The sequence below is a fragment of the Micromesistius poutassou genome (assembly GCF_964030765.1).
Source record: "Micromesistius poutassou genome assembly, chromosome: 18".
NCBI classification, from domain to species: Eukaryota; Metazoa; Chordata; class Actinopteri; order Gadiformes; family Gadidae; genus Micromesistius; species Micromesistius poutassou.
Genome location: NC_140288.1, coordinates 1,022,532 through 1,035,990, shown reverse-complemented (window position 1 = coordinate 1,035,990; position 13,459 = coordinate 1,022,532). Strand labels below are relative to the sequence as shown.

The 13,459-nt window shown below is 46.8% G+C and overlaps 2 protein-coding genes across 2 annotated transcripts in view; one reads left to right on the top strand and one right to left on the bottom strand.

Annotated features, from left to right (window-relative positions):
- Nucleotides 1–1,011: 1,011 nt before the first annotated feature.
- On the bottom strand, nucleotides 1,012–6,282 carry LOC311363400 (uncharacterized protein). The gene is made up of 4 exons (XM_084483342.1): nucleotides 6,090–6,282; nucleotides 4,997–5,053; nucleotides 2,269–2,455; nucleotides 1,012–1,544 (listed from the first exon to the last, which is right to left on the bottom strand). The coding sequence occupies exons 1-4, from the start codon at nucleotides 6,152–6,154 to the stop codon at nucleotides 1,167–1,169; spliced, it is 687 nt and encodes a 228-aa protein (XP_084339468.1). The 5' UTR covers nucleotides 6,155–6,282; the 3' UTR covers nucleotides 1,012–1,166.
- An 851-nt stretch (nucleotides 6,283–7,133) lies between these two features.
- The window catches only part of LOC311363261 (ceramide kinase-like), a 47,228-nt gene continuing 40,902 nt past the window's right edge, over nucleotides 7,134–13,459 (top strand). The window contains exon 1 of the mRNA XM_084483230.1: nucleotides 7,134–7,455. Within this exon, the coding sequence (XP_084339356.1) occupies nucleotides 7,275–7,455 (181 nt within the window). The 5' untranslated portion in view covers nucleotides 7,134–7,274. The remainder of the gene's footprint in view (nucleotides 7,456–13,459) is intronic.

Genomic DNA, 13,459 nt, shown 5'->3' with positions numbered 1-13,459 from the left:
CAAAATTGTTAAGTGTGTGCATGTGTGTTGTCATGTAGGCTATAGACTGATTGTCTTGGCTTGCATCGATGAACTATTGTAATGTTATAACTTATAGGCCTACTGCATATTGAGGAATGTAGATCGGTATTAAGCAACAATCGGGAGATGGGACCCCACGAATATTGACGGGTATTTTGCACACTGGGTAAAAGCTTAGAAATAAACACTAGGCAAAGATGTTGTTACTGGAGCAATAGGCTACCATCAAAATGTGGGATAACTAATCAAATGTGTTTACAACGTCGGAGGAAAGATTTAATTAGGGATTATCTGGGGGGGAATTTCGCAGGTGGGACTGGCAAGTAGCAGGTGGGACTGGCAAGTAGCCATAATGCTAGCCCATAGCTAGCATTATGCCTTCTATTTCTAGATCTTCTGACTAAGTAACGGTACGTATCTGAACTAACAACACAATCACTGTCACTAGAAAGAAAACGTGCTGGCAAGGGTCGTTTATTGATCAAGGGGGAAATGAAGACAGCGAAACCTCACAGCTTTAGGTGAAACCTCTACCATCATGATAGAAAAGACCACCATATCAGATAGCTATCAATTAAAAAGAAAGCAGGGAGGTAACATGCTCATCTGGAGAAACAGCTTAGCTTCTTGTCCTTATAATTACGGGCTGGCGGAGTTGTTGACGCGCCAGGGTTAATGCGCCTAGGCGCGCATCAACGCGTTAACGCTGAAATGCGATATACCGGCGGGCCAATTCTGATAGACATTAGATATTATCTGGGGGGCCAAATTAAATGACACTGCGGGCCGGATTAGGCCCGCGGGCCTTGACTTTGACAGCTATGCATTACATGAACAAAAACAAAGTCTTCACTCTCTCAAACATACGTAGATGTCATAATTACAGAGGGAATTGTTATGTTGACGTTCAAATATATGGTATATGCCAGTATATGCCAAATTGCTGCAGTATTATTGGCTGTGTAGTATATGCCAAAAGTATATGCCAAGTATATGGCAGTATATGCCAAATTGCTGCAGTATTATTGGCTGCGTAGGTTAGGCGTTCATTTTGGCCGTCTAAACGCGGATATTTCCTCTTTGTTACCGCAGTTTTTTCTCGGTCCGTTTTGCCTTGTTAAGGGGTACTTCCTGAGACGGTTCTGTCACACCTTATATGGAACTTCCTGCAGACCAGAAAGGGGTGTGGTCCACTCACCTCTGGGAGAGCCAATGGGAGCCTCGCTGTGGGACTTGACGAGCCGACTGTCGCCGTGGGGACTGGGCAACGACGTCTCAGTGGTGGTGGCCTCTTCCTCCGTCCCCTCCCCTCGACACGACCCTCCCTCCTCCTGCTGCTGCTGCTGCTCCTCCTCCTCCTCCTCCTCCTCCTCCTCTCCCTCCTCCTCCTCCTCCTGTGGCCCCTCCACCACCACCTCCTCCTCCTCTCCCTCCTCCTGCTCCTCCTGCTCCTCCTCCTCTCGGCGCTCCGTCTCGTCGTCGCGCCGCTGCCTCTCCTGCTGCTTGCTGTGGTTCTCGATCACCTGACGCCAGAGGGGGGTGATGTCGTCAGTCGCGGTTTGATGACGTCACGAGCGCACAACATTAGCACCGCGTGCCCGCTGGACGAGCTACGAGGAGCACTTTGATGTTCAACCAAAGTGTTCAACAGCAAACTCACCAAAGAAATACATTCACATTTACATTGAGGGCATTTAGCAGACCCTTTTATCCAAAGTGACGAAAGAGAGAAAGAGAAACAATACATCACTGTTGGTACAATAAGGACGTTCATATAACCAAGTGCCAAGCACCAGCAATTGATAAGTTAACCCATCCCCGGTGTACAACAAAAATAAGTGCCAGGACCAGGATGTACAAACATACAATAAGTGCGTACATTCAGTACGCAGAAAAGGATAGAGGGCAACAGCCCACCTCAGTGCCCTCATCTTCCAGAAGACGAGGGCACCTCATGCCCTCGTCTTCTGCCAGCAGCCCTGTTATTAAAGTGGTCCCTGCTAAAGAGTCCGGGGCCCTTCTAGGGCCGCTCGAAAACCTCCCAGACACACGTTTTCTCTTAAGAAGAATCAAATCACCTCCCGTATCCTTGCGTCACCTCACGCTCTCCCCAACTTTCCTAAAACACTCTCCATCGTCTCACCATGATCCAGAGCCCCCCCCGGGGCGTCAGCCGTCTGACATTTTGAAATAAATCTAGTAAAAAACAAACCGAGAGTCCGTCCCCCCGTTCGTGGGGGGTCTCACCTTGTTGGCGGTCTCCATGACAACCTCGATGTTGAGGTTGTGCGCGGCCATGGCCAGCAGCTCGTCGTCGTCGTCGCCCACGTCCCAGGCGTCGCTGGTGATGCTCTCGAACTCCTGGAAGGTGGTGGCCTTCTTGGGCTTACCGCCCGGGGTCACAGGGGCCGGCTTGGGGCCCGCCTTGATCAGACTGGGGGAGAGGCAAGGGAGGGAGAGAGAGAGAGAGAGAGAGAGAGAGAGAGAGAGAGAGAGAGAGAGAGAGAGAGAGAGAGCGAGAGCGAGAGAGAGAGAGAGAGAGAGAGAGAAAGTTAAGAGAGAGAGCACGAGAGCGAGAGAGTTGAGAGAGAGAGAGCGACAAGATATAAAGGGGAAAGAGAGAAAAGGGAGGAAGGGAAGAGAGAGAAAGACAAAGGAGAGAGACAGACAAGGGAGGAAAGTTGAAAGCGAGAGAGAGGGAGGAAGGGGAGAGAGACAGGCACTTTAATTCACTTCAACACTCATAGGTTTGTGAAAGCCAAACGAGAAAACAAAAGAACACAGGTTTTCGTCCAGGAGAGGGAGAGCAAAGTCAGATAAATGACAGAACCAGGATTCCCAGGCGAGCGTCAAGTCCCCTGGAGAGACGGACGGTCTCCTGGACTAGAGCGAGGGTTCGGACAGCTGTGACAGGAGCCGGGACGACCGGGGACAAGTGGTTGAGGGTGGGTGAGTCGCCGTCTAGCCCCCCCCCCCCCCCCCCCCCCCTCACGACTCAGGCCGTGTGACAGACCCACAAGGGGGCGGAAGGACGAGGGGTCTCTGGGCGCCGCTAGATTGAATCCCTCCATTTTGAAAGGACACCATTCTGTTGATCCGTTTCTCTTTGTTGAGCGAGAGGACCGGAGAACAAACCTCCACTATCCTCCTCAGGAACATGAAATGAGACAATCCAAATGGATTTTAATTAAATCCCATCTTGCATAGGTGGGTGTGTGCGTGAGTGACTGTAGTGCGTGTGTGTGTGTGTGTGTGTACATTTGTGTATGTTGATGTGTGTGACTGTGAGAGTTGTCTGCGTGTGTGAATCCTTGAGTGGGTGTATGCGAGTGCGTTGGAGTCTTTGTGCGTATGTGTGTGTGACAGTTTGAGTGTGTCGGGGGGGGGTCACTGGGGTAAAAACACGTTCTGATTTTGAGACAAATGATTAGCATAACAAAGCGCAAACGATTTGTTCCCATTTGCGGACTTCTTTGACAACTTGGATGAGAAAGCTCTCAGTGAAGAACTCCATGACAGGACACCAGTAAATGAAACGCAATCCTCAGAGGAAATGAGCCACATCAAACACGACCTCCTAAATAACGTTTATTACTCAAATAGTAATTCAGCGCACGCGTGTGTGTGTGTGTACCCGTCGAGATACGGTGGCGTTGGATCTCTGTCTGTCTGTGTCTGACTGTGAATATAGATATATATTCAGGGGCCACTCTGAAATAACCCAGTGTGGATCCTGTTTGGCCACATCTCAGGATGATGAGATTAGACGGAGTGATGGTGAGTGGAAGCCTGATGCTTTAATGCTACAATGTCATGTAGCAAGTTTAATAAGGGCAAAAAAATGTAACCGTACAACCCATCTCAAGCAGACTGACTTGGGGCTACCGCGTGATAAATCTTAGTTTTATCCTCTGACCACTGAGATGGACAGAGGACTGCTGTTTTAATTTAGACCATTCCACTTCCTTCTCCCCCCATCTGAAGCCTGCACGTCAAGGGTATAAAGTGCCTGGAAACAACACATTATGTGATCGGTGGTTCCCATTGCACATTACAAGCCATTATCTTGCTCAACAATTCCTGAGATGCTTGATCATCTGAACCCACTTGTATGTCTCCTGTAGTTTCCACCATATTGAAGATCTTACTAAGACTAACAAAAAATCCTTAGCACTGAGTGTGTGTGTGTGTGTGTGTGTGTGTGTGTGTGTGTGTGTGTGTGAGTGTGTGTTCAGATCAGCTAGGAAAAGTGGCATTGGTTTGGTCATGTGCGTCACTTCCTGTTCGGTCAGGTGTTGACACACTACGCCCGTGTCATCATATCTATCATCATATCTAGCCTGGTGAACAAGGCCTTCCATGGTCTCATTAACTACACCAATAAACTTTCAGCACATGTCAATATTTAATGTTATACCACGATCCCATCTTCTGCCAGACACACCAATTAACAAACAATGAAAAAAAAAATCATAAAAGAATGCACGTCACATACTTGACATTGATATACGGGGAAACAATAAACAGCTTCGATAATAGCTGGATTTTCAGGTATGTTTACTCCAGATCCAATAACAAACAAAGTAAAGGGAATTAATTGTTCAACATCACTACACCCTTAAACCAGCGACCAGCACACATCCTCTCTATCGCAGAGTTGTGCTATATGGTCATGTTATGGAAGAGTTCAGTACGGTGATGTTAAACTGTGAGGTTGGAATAGAGGGGACAGTATGTACTCACAGTGTGTGTGTGTGTGTGTGTGTGTGTGTGTGTGTGTGTGTGTGTGTGTGTGTGTGCGTGCGTGTGTGCGTGCGTGTGTACTACTTCCCTTCCTACGCCAACAAATGAAATGAAATCACAGAATCCTTGAATGAAACACAGGCTTCAACGTTTGAAAGTTTAATGTTTTGTGGATCAATTATAGAAAAGTATGCTCATGGAAAGGAAAAGAAAACAAACCACAGGGACTTACTTGGCGTGCAGCAAGGGGTCAAAGGGGGGGTGCTGAGCACCGTACACATGCTGGATGCTGCGGAGAGGGGACAGAGGGCCTTCTGGTTAGGGGGTTCGACTCCCAGAATGAAGGTTACTGGGTTTGATGCCCCTATGACAACAGCTTAACCTGTGGAGATCCTTTGGCAAGACGCCTCTAGATCTGTGCCTTAGTGACATGTATCTCTGTTGACACCCTTCGTTGCATTTGATGTGTCTGCTAAAGTGTGTGAATAGTGAGCAGTACCGATACGAGGAACAGCCACACTACACTCCTCTGTCTGAGCACTGAATGATGTCTGGGCTAGCCGATGTAGCTTTGCAAGACTTTGCAACGTAGCATTGTGTGTTATTGTGTTTGTGCGTGTGCACATGCATACATAGTGCAGTCACATAAACACCTACTTCAAAATAGAAACGCTCATGTCCAGGAAAACATAAGGATGATATCATTATGCTGTTGTTGTTGTGAGCTCCTGTTAGCCAAGTTATGCTAGGGAACCGCTAACCATTTCAGCAGGATGGACAATGTCTCCGGTTTTAATGAAAAGGTGCTTATTCAGAGTAGATGTACGGTAGGAAGTAGGACGAATGGGGACTGTGTGCACCGACATTAAGAACAACCCACTACGGGAAAGTTTTCCTGCTCAACGATGAACTGTTAAATCTTGGGAGCTACATCCAAGGGTCCGGACGTACGGTGGGCGGTACCTATCGTGGTCAACAACCAATCCGCGAGTAGTTATTTAATGTTTCCTCTTCTTGCATATTTTTTACTTAACTTTTTAAACATAACGAGGTTTACATACTAATTTGTTTTAATCATATTATTCATAAATATTCAATTGTATTTCTAAACTTGTAATTGTTTATTTGTGATGGAGAGGGGGCCCGCCCCCATTGCATGTTGGGTTCGTTGATTGGTTGCTAAAGCAGAGAAGCACCCGCCCACACTATACGTTCGTAGCACTGATTGGTTAGCAACAGTGAGCATACGTTCGGACCCTTGGACCTACCATTCCCCAAGCTATGAAACCGAGCTAATGCTAACGCTAAGGCACCACGTCACTCACCTGCCGGGAACCTTGCTCGTACTCCGTTTCCAGAACTGCTTTTTATTATTCCCGTCGCTCGACATTGTCCCGCTGTAGGCCGACCTCTGCCCAACGCGAGTAACCGAGCGATGTCGTTGCCTCTAAAGAGTGAATTTATGTTTTTATTGACACCTCCACCTCCCCTAAACACTCAGAAAGCTGCCATGTTGATGCTGCCGCTGCTGCCGAAGCTTTCTGTGAGCAAACAGAGCGCTGATTGGCCGAGGCCTGCAGTGACCAGCAGCTGTCGACCAATCACGAGTCAGATCCAGTGCCGGGTGGCAGAGATGTGGCTGACGTCATCCGATCCAGAGACTAAAGTTGTCCGATTTAAGGAAATACCGTTTTAACATTATCTCAGGTTGTGTCAAAGAGTGCATCGTAAAAGTACTGACATGGATGGTGGAAATATAATTTTCTTTCCTTTATTTATTTAATTTTCCTTTATACAAGTTAAAGTAAAAAAAAAGTCCATATTAATTAATTCTGTATCAGTGCCTAAAGTAAAACTGTATGGTATCGATATATGTATCTTCAACGAATTTAAAGCGTTGAATGTAGTCTGGTCTTTGTCTTTTTTTTATCGTTTCAGAGTAAAAAAAAAATAATAATAATAATAATAATAAAATAATAAATTACTTTTGCAAAAAAAGTGCGCAACCTGACCAGTTGACCCCTCTAATTTAACGAAGGAAGGTTGATGTCCGTGAACGTCTGATCCATCCAGCCATGCTGGGTGAACTGGGAGCGCAGCAGCGGGGAAGGTCTCGCGCCAGGGCATTCACGCGCAGCGCGGCAGACTTTCAGGAGCCACGCGCGCTCGCGGACAGGACCTACGCCGCCGTGGTGACGTCACGCTCTCCACTCGTCGGTTCTTCCTACCAACTGGTTCAGAGTCAGACCGCCGGGCACGACGGGGGACTCCAACCGCCTCCATCAAGCCGTCTCAGGGATTTATTTAGTAGGCCTACTATCTCTTTATCTTTTTTATTTTTTATTTTAGTATTTATTTAGTATTAGTGTATATTCATATCCATCACGCCGCCTCGAGTATTTATTTAGTACTATTGTATTTATTTAGTACTATAGTATTTATTTATCACACTACGACAAAAAACAACAACAACAACAACAACAACTGCTTGACGCACAGTGGAGTAAGTTATGAAAGAAGAAAAAGAAGAAGAAGAGGAGGCAGAAGAAGCGGTGCTCCTGTCCTCGCGGCTGACGCGGGGCCGACGGCAGCAGGTCGACGTGCGGCTGTCTCGTAGCGTTTTGACGTGGAAGGACGTGAAGAGAACCACGAAGTGCGCCAACGTGGGCTCCGGTCACTTCTCCAGAACCGGTGAGTTTAAAGAGCGACTGCCAAGCAATGTCCTAATGGTCGTTTCTTTCCCTGCGCTTTGTCCTCAAAAGTTTCAGTTTCTTTCGTGATATATAAGACAGGCAGGTGTGCATACCCGTGTCCCGTCGGACCGTTCTTATCTCAGCAGACCGTTCTTATCTCAGGAGCGATAGATCAGGAGATATACCACGCACTGTTCAGGCGCGTCGTGCGTTACTTCCAACGTGAGCGTGTGTCGACGCGACACCCGCTCAGACGTGACCCGGAGTAGGCTCTACTCAAGGAGTAGAGACGACTAGAGTCAAGGAGTGGAGTCTACTCCAGGAGTATAGAGCCCACGCCGCACTTTGTGGTTTTCTTTACTTCCTTCACTTTACTCAAGGAGTACAGTCTACTCATTTGGACCGGAGTCTGCTGTAACTTGGACTGACAAGGATAAGAGTCTACTGCTTGACTAGCCTCTACTTCTTGAGTAGTGTCTGCTTGGAGGAAGACCTCTCGGAGGAGCTCAGGACCAGGAGGATTTGGGGCGCACTCACACTAGGCCATCTGTACCGTGCTGTAACCTGGCTACGACTGCCCCCTAAAGTCTAGATTCGTTTGGCTACTAGTGTGAGCACGCCATCCGTACTCCAGTACAGTTCAACTCCGTGGCCTCAGTTCACTTCGGAGAGGTGTACTGGACCCCTTGAGATTGCCCAGTGTGAGCACACAGAGTACGGTGCAGGGCAACTTTGCCTAGTTTGAGTGCAGCCCTTATTGATCTGTGGTGGCCACACACACACACACGCACGCGCGCGCACGCACGCACGCACGCACGCACGCACGCACGCACGCACACACACACACACACACACACACACACACACACACACACACACACACACACACACACACACACACACACACACACACACACACACACACAGGTGTTGCATTGTTTGTGTCTCCCAGACTATCTGGAATCTTCTTGTTGTTACACAAAAGTCAACTTTCTTTGTTGGCCGAGCAAAGACGGCAATCTATCCAGGCTGAAAGAAGGCTAGAGGAATTCCTCGAGTGTTGACACAGAGTGAGTTTATCCACTGAAGTCCAACTTTCTCCACTGTGGGTTCAAACGCTGTAAAATAATAAAAGCCTATTATCTATTAGCTGTGACACGTGGAAAGAGAGCGAGAGGAAGAGGTCTCCCAAGTTCCTGGTTCAAGATAATATGAAGTAGTTTGGTAGGTAAGGTGTAATAAACTTATATCATAAAAATAGATTAGAGAAAGATTGTAGACCTATATTAGATATATAGGTGTAAATAAATAACTTAAGAAAGATAAAAATATGTGTGTGAACTTTGTGAAACCGTCTATGTCTTTAATTTCTTCATAGTACCAGAAATCGAGCTTCATCTTGGACTTCATCATGGATAAATTAAGTCTGTGTCAACACTTAACGATTCCTTGAGCTTTCTTCGTTGGCAAAGATAGATTGCTGTGTTTGCTTGGCCAATCACAAAGTGGACTTTTGTGTTAAACAAACAATATTAAAAACCTTAAAGCAACAAGTAGATTCCAGAGAGTCTGGGAGATTGCAAAGCAACGCAAAGTGTGTGCGTGGGTGCATGAGTGTGTGTGTGTGTGTGTGTGTGTGTGTGTGAGAGTAAGAGTGAGTGAATCTCTGTTCACAAATGACGCACTGAGGATCAGAGCAGAAACCAGAGCTAACAACCACAATCCCCTGCAGAACTCCCCATGACCACGGAGCACTACTTCTCCTGGTCCTGAGCTCCACCAGTCCTGCAGCAGGCCCTGATGTACTTCCATCAAACTCACATTTGGCGTGTTCCCATAGGCTGTCAGACGGCTGCACAGACTAACAGAAGCTGTGTTCGAATTCGCTCCCTATCAGGGATATGTTGCACTATATAGGGTGCACGCCATTTTGTAGTGCTGTTCGAATTCTCAGTGGTTAATTTCATTCACTATATAGCTGACTATAAAATACCCAAAATTTGAGTGAACGTACGATGTTCCCTACATGTTACTCCCGTATACCACAATGCAAATCGTCCGCTAAATGGCCTAAATTTAAAAGTAAATCTTTAAATAAACATAGTAGGACATAATACTGTAGTACATTTTCTACAGATATCAAATATTCAGATTCAGATTCAACTTTCATTGTGCAGAGTACAGAGTACAGAGACAAGGAATTGTAGTTGGCTATCTACAGATCTTGTCAGATACAAGGTACTGACGAGATCGTTCTCGCGGTATTGTCGTCTGAGGGCAGGCAGCTGTGTATCAGTGGCATTTGAGAACAATTTGACGGCTCCAAACGAGCGCCCTGAGCAAACTGCAGCCATAGAAGCCTGATCGGGTTTGTTTTGGTGGCAAACAGGCCATTTTGTGTGCGTGAAACACACCATTTTCAATGTTGTTTTAACTATACTGGGGCGTCAGGCCCCAAATGAGGCCTCCAGGGACTGAGCGGTTTGTAGTCTTCTTTGGGGAGGTCTAAAAAGGCTCTGAGGAAGCCAGGGTAGTTTCGCTCCAAATAAATTCACTGTGATGGTTTGAACGTTAGCTCACGGGTTGGTGGAGGTTCAATACATGCTAGAAGCCGCCACAGGGTAGAGGATACCATATTGTTGATTGTCAGCATTGTAGGGCTGCTGTAGGGCTGTGGTGGTAAAATTCATCTCATTCTCTTTAGCAGTCCCTCTACTTTGTCTGGCACGTTTTCCCAGTTTTATTCACAAAGTCCTGGTTCCCTTTTGAACCGCTAAATACTTTAACCGCGCGTACACACACCCCTCTGTGTCAACCCATGCTCGTTAACCTCTCCCCAATTAAAACAGCCTCAGACGTTCCCCTGGTGACCTGATGAGGAAACTTAAATCACTCAGCACCTCGGCAAAAACAAGTCTCTTTGATGTCTGACCAAAGAGGTTACATAACGGGGGACAGTTTGAATGATGCGTTGTACCCTGGTATGGACAAAACAGACCAGTTAGTTTCTAAATGTGTAACAAAGTCTCTATTACAAGAGAGTAAAACATACCGGATGAGGCTGTCCTACGCGAAGTTGCTCCTAAAAAAGGTGCACTCAAACCACCGTTAATCTTTAGTACACTCACAATGTCCCACTACTGGCCTGGGGTCATGGCTGTGGAGTCTGCGTCGAGGCTGAATGTGTTTACCTGGTCCATGGAAGCGAGACCGGTCTCTATCACCAACGCACCACGGCCCTCTGTAATGCCCCCGATTAAAGAGACATTGTCAGTGAGCAACCTGCCAGGCCCACACTCGGTTTTACTCCCTCCTATCACCCACCCCGACGCGGCTGCCAAGCCCTTTGATGGCAGCTTACAGTCGGTGCAGAGCAAGCAGAACAGCCTCAAGCCTGTAATCGGCAACAAACCTTCCTTTTTAGGGAGCGGCGTTATGACTTCCACCCTGCAGCTTATGGGTAACCGCCCTCCAGCCGGACTGAGAGACGGTCCCTTTTACACCCGCCCCCACTCACTGACCAGAAGACTTTGTCCAAACCACCAGGCAGAGCCATCTGTCCCTGCTTCGCCCCTCCACCCCTGTAGGGCCCCCGCTGCAGATGACACTCATCCAGAGTGGCTGGACCTCCGCGAGGCCGCCGGGAGGACTGTAACGACCCGGCCAGGAATGGATTGTCTTTATGCTCGTTTCTGTGCACGTCAGCGAGCACAGAAACTCAGCCCTCTGCTGAGCTCTGCACGTTATGACAGCCTCGTCCCGGAGGTGGAGACAAGGGGGATGGATGAGCTTTTCTTTGACCGTTTTCTTTCCCCCCCAAGATTGAAAACTTAGGGAGATGATGGTGCATGCGTCTGTGATGCCGTGTTCAGGACAACCCCACCAACGCCACCTGTGCTGTAATGCTATTGTAGCATTTTCATATAATTCTACTTAAATGGCCTTAGAATATACAACTCATATGAACATGGCCTGGAATATGTAGAGAAGATAATCCCCATCCTTATTGAATTTGTGGGATGAAAACACATCACCACGCCGACAAATGATTAAATATGACTATTTCTATGTTATTTTTCGTCTGTAATGTTATTGTATGTGTATCGATTTCAGCTGAAAGTTAAATATTCTTTCTGCTTCGTTTTGACTCAATTTGTTTTTGAACTGACAGTGAAACATCTGGTCGATGGGTGTATTTTGCCCGATTTGTGGCAAATTGATTTGGAACTGTCCAAAGGCAGATTCGCCCCGTTACTGAAGAAGAATCACAGGCCCTCAGAACGTTATTGATCAATCAGGATCAAGCATTAACAATGCTGTCGTATAATCAGTCTTAATGTCCAACTCAGTGGACACACACACACACACACACACACACAAATTCACTGGCACTCTCACTCTCACACATCTCCACTCTCCCACACACGTCGGTTCGTCTAGACGAAGCTCAGCCTCAACAGACGCTGGGGGTCTTCTGTCCCGGGGCCCGAGGGAGACCCCTCCGTCGTGCCTCCTCACAGATTGATTCTCAGCACGTTTGAGGAAATCCCCCATTGCTGTCTGTAAGGCCGTGAGGGCGAAGATGCAGTCTGAAGAAGATGTGCAGGGTTCCAGCTGTCCCGAGGTCACTTTGGAGCTCTTTCCACCGTTGTGGAGCCAGGACAGCCTACTAGCACCTTACAGGCCACCGTAGCCTCCTGCAACCTCCCCGAGGATCAGTGCATCTTAAGGCGTTTTTACACTGCCAAGCCCGTTCGGTCGCGTCTCATCTCGAGATGCCTGTGTAGAACCGAGGGGGTGAGATCTTCATGGAGCGGCCTTCCTTGGTTCACGGGAGAAGCCGGAATTTGCATACTACGAATGTTTTTATTCTTGATTTTATTCATGATTTAAGAGACTCGTATGCAAGAATGAGTATACATCTCTGAGTGTAGGCTACAAACACGATAAACTATTTACAAGTGCAAAAATGCCAACATATTCTTTATTTTGCTGACCACTTGTTTTTTTATCCTGACAAAAGCCTCATAAGGAAAGTTCCTTTGCGCCTATCTTGTAGAAAAGGCGTGCATAAGACGGGCAAATTTGGCAGTGTAAAAACGTCTATAGTTACATATCAAGATACAGAGACGGCACATCTCAACCAAGTCTGGGGGTTTCACGGTATATGACATTTGTTTTTATGCATAATCAGGGGTTCACTAGTGCTGCCACTAACAACAAATTTAACGACTAATCTTTAGACAAATCTTTCAAGTCAACTAATCAAAAAATAATAATTACGCGCTGAAAGCAGGCAGGCATGCAACTATGCTGCTCACGTTTACATTGCGCGCATGGCGGGGTTTAAAACATTACTGCCAAAGTCATATCAAGTAATATAACGCAGGTGCGCAAGGCAGCCACAGAAGACGCCGACATTGTTCTCAACCACTCGGTACCTTGCCGTATTAATTATTATAAAGTATTTGAAGTGAATAAGCGACTGTTTTTGATTTGTTTATTTGGTTTTGAACAAATAGTTTTGGATACATGCCTTGGCTTTGAGTTTGTTTGTTTGTTACTTTGAAATTGCATACGCTTGCAAACACACACACACACACACACACGTTTATTCATTCACGCACGCACCCGCTACAACATGCCGATCTTCAATCAAAAAAAAAAATCAAGTGATGCTGCAGCACGTTGACAAGTCCGTCCCGAGGCGTCCGTAGGCTTTATGGTTTATATGTTTGAAAGCCGTGACACTCTTTTACCAGTTGGCCTGAGATACCACGCCTGGCAGTCGTACCAATGCGCGTTTAGAAGTGCAACATTGAAACGGTGTTCAACGTTGTGTAATCAAATACACCGGTATGGCCGTATATTAAAAAAATCATATCAAAACGAAAATACTCAACGGTATTCCGTGTGAACTGGTAGACAAGGCAAAGAGGTGGGTCTGCCCATGGAGGGTTTTTTTAATGGATTTTCAGGCGCATAAATCCTTCTTCATTAAG

Bases quoted from the DNA above. Each gene is read 5' to 3' on its own strand.
- LOC311363400 (XM_084483342.1), bottom strand. From the start codon at position 6,154: ATGTCGAGCGACGGGAATAATAAAAAGCAGTTCTGGAAACGGAGTACG. The intron at 2,456-4,996 runs GTAAGTCCCTGT...CCTCTCCCCCAG, and splicing joins GACCCCTTGCTGCACGCCAA to TCTGATCAAGGCGGGCCCCA. The intron at 1,545-2,268 runs GTGAGACCCCCC...CTCTGGCGTCAG, and splicing joins TCATGGAGACCGCCAACAAG to GTGATCGAGAACCACAGCAA.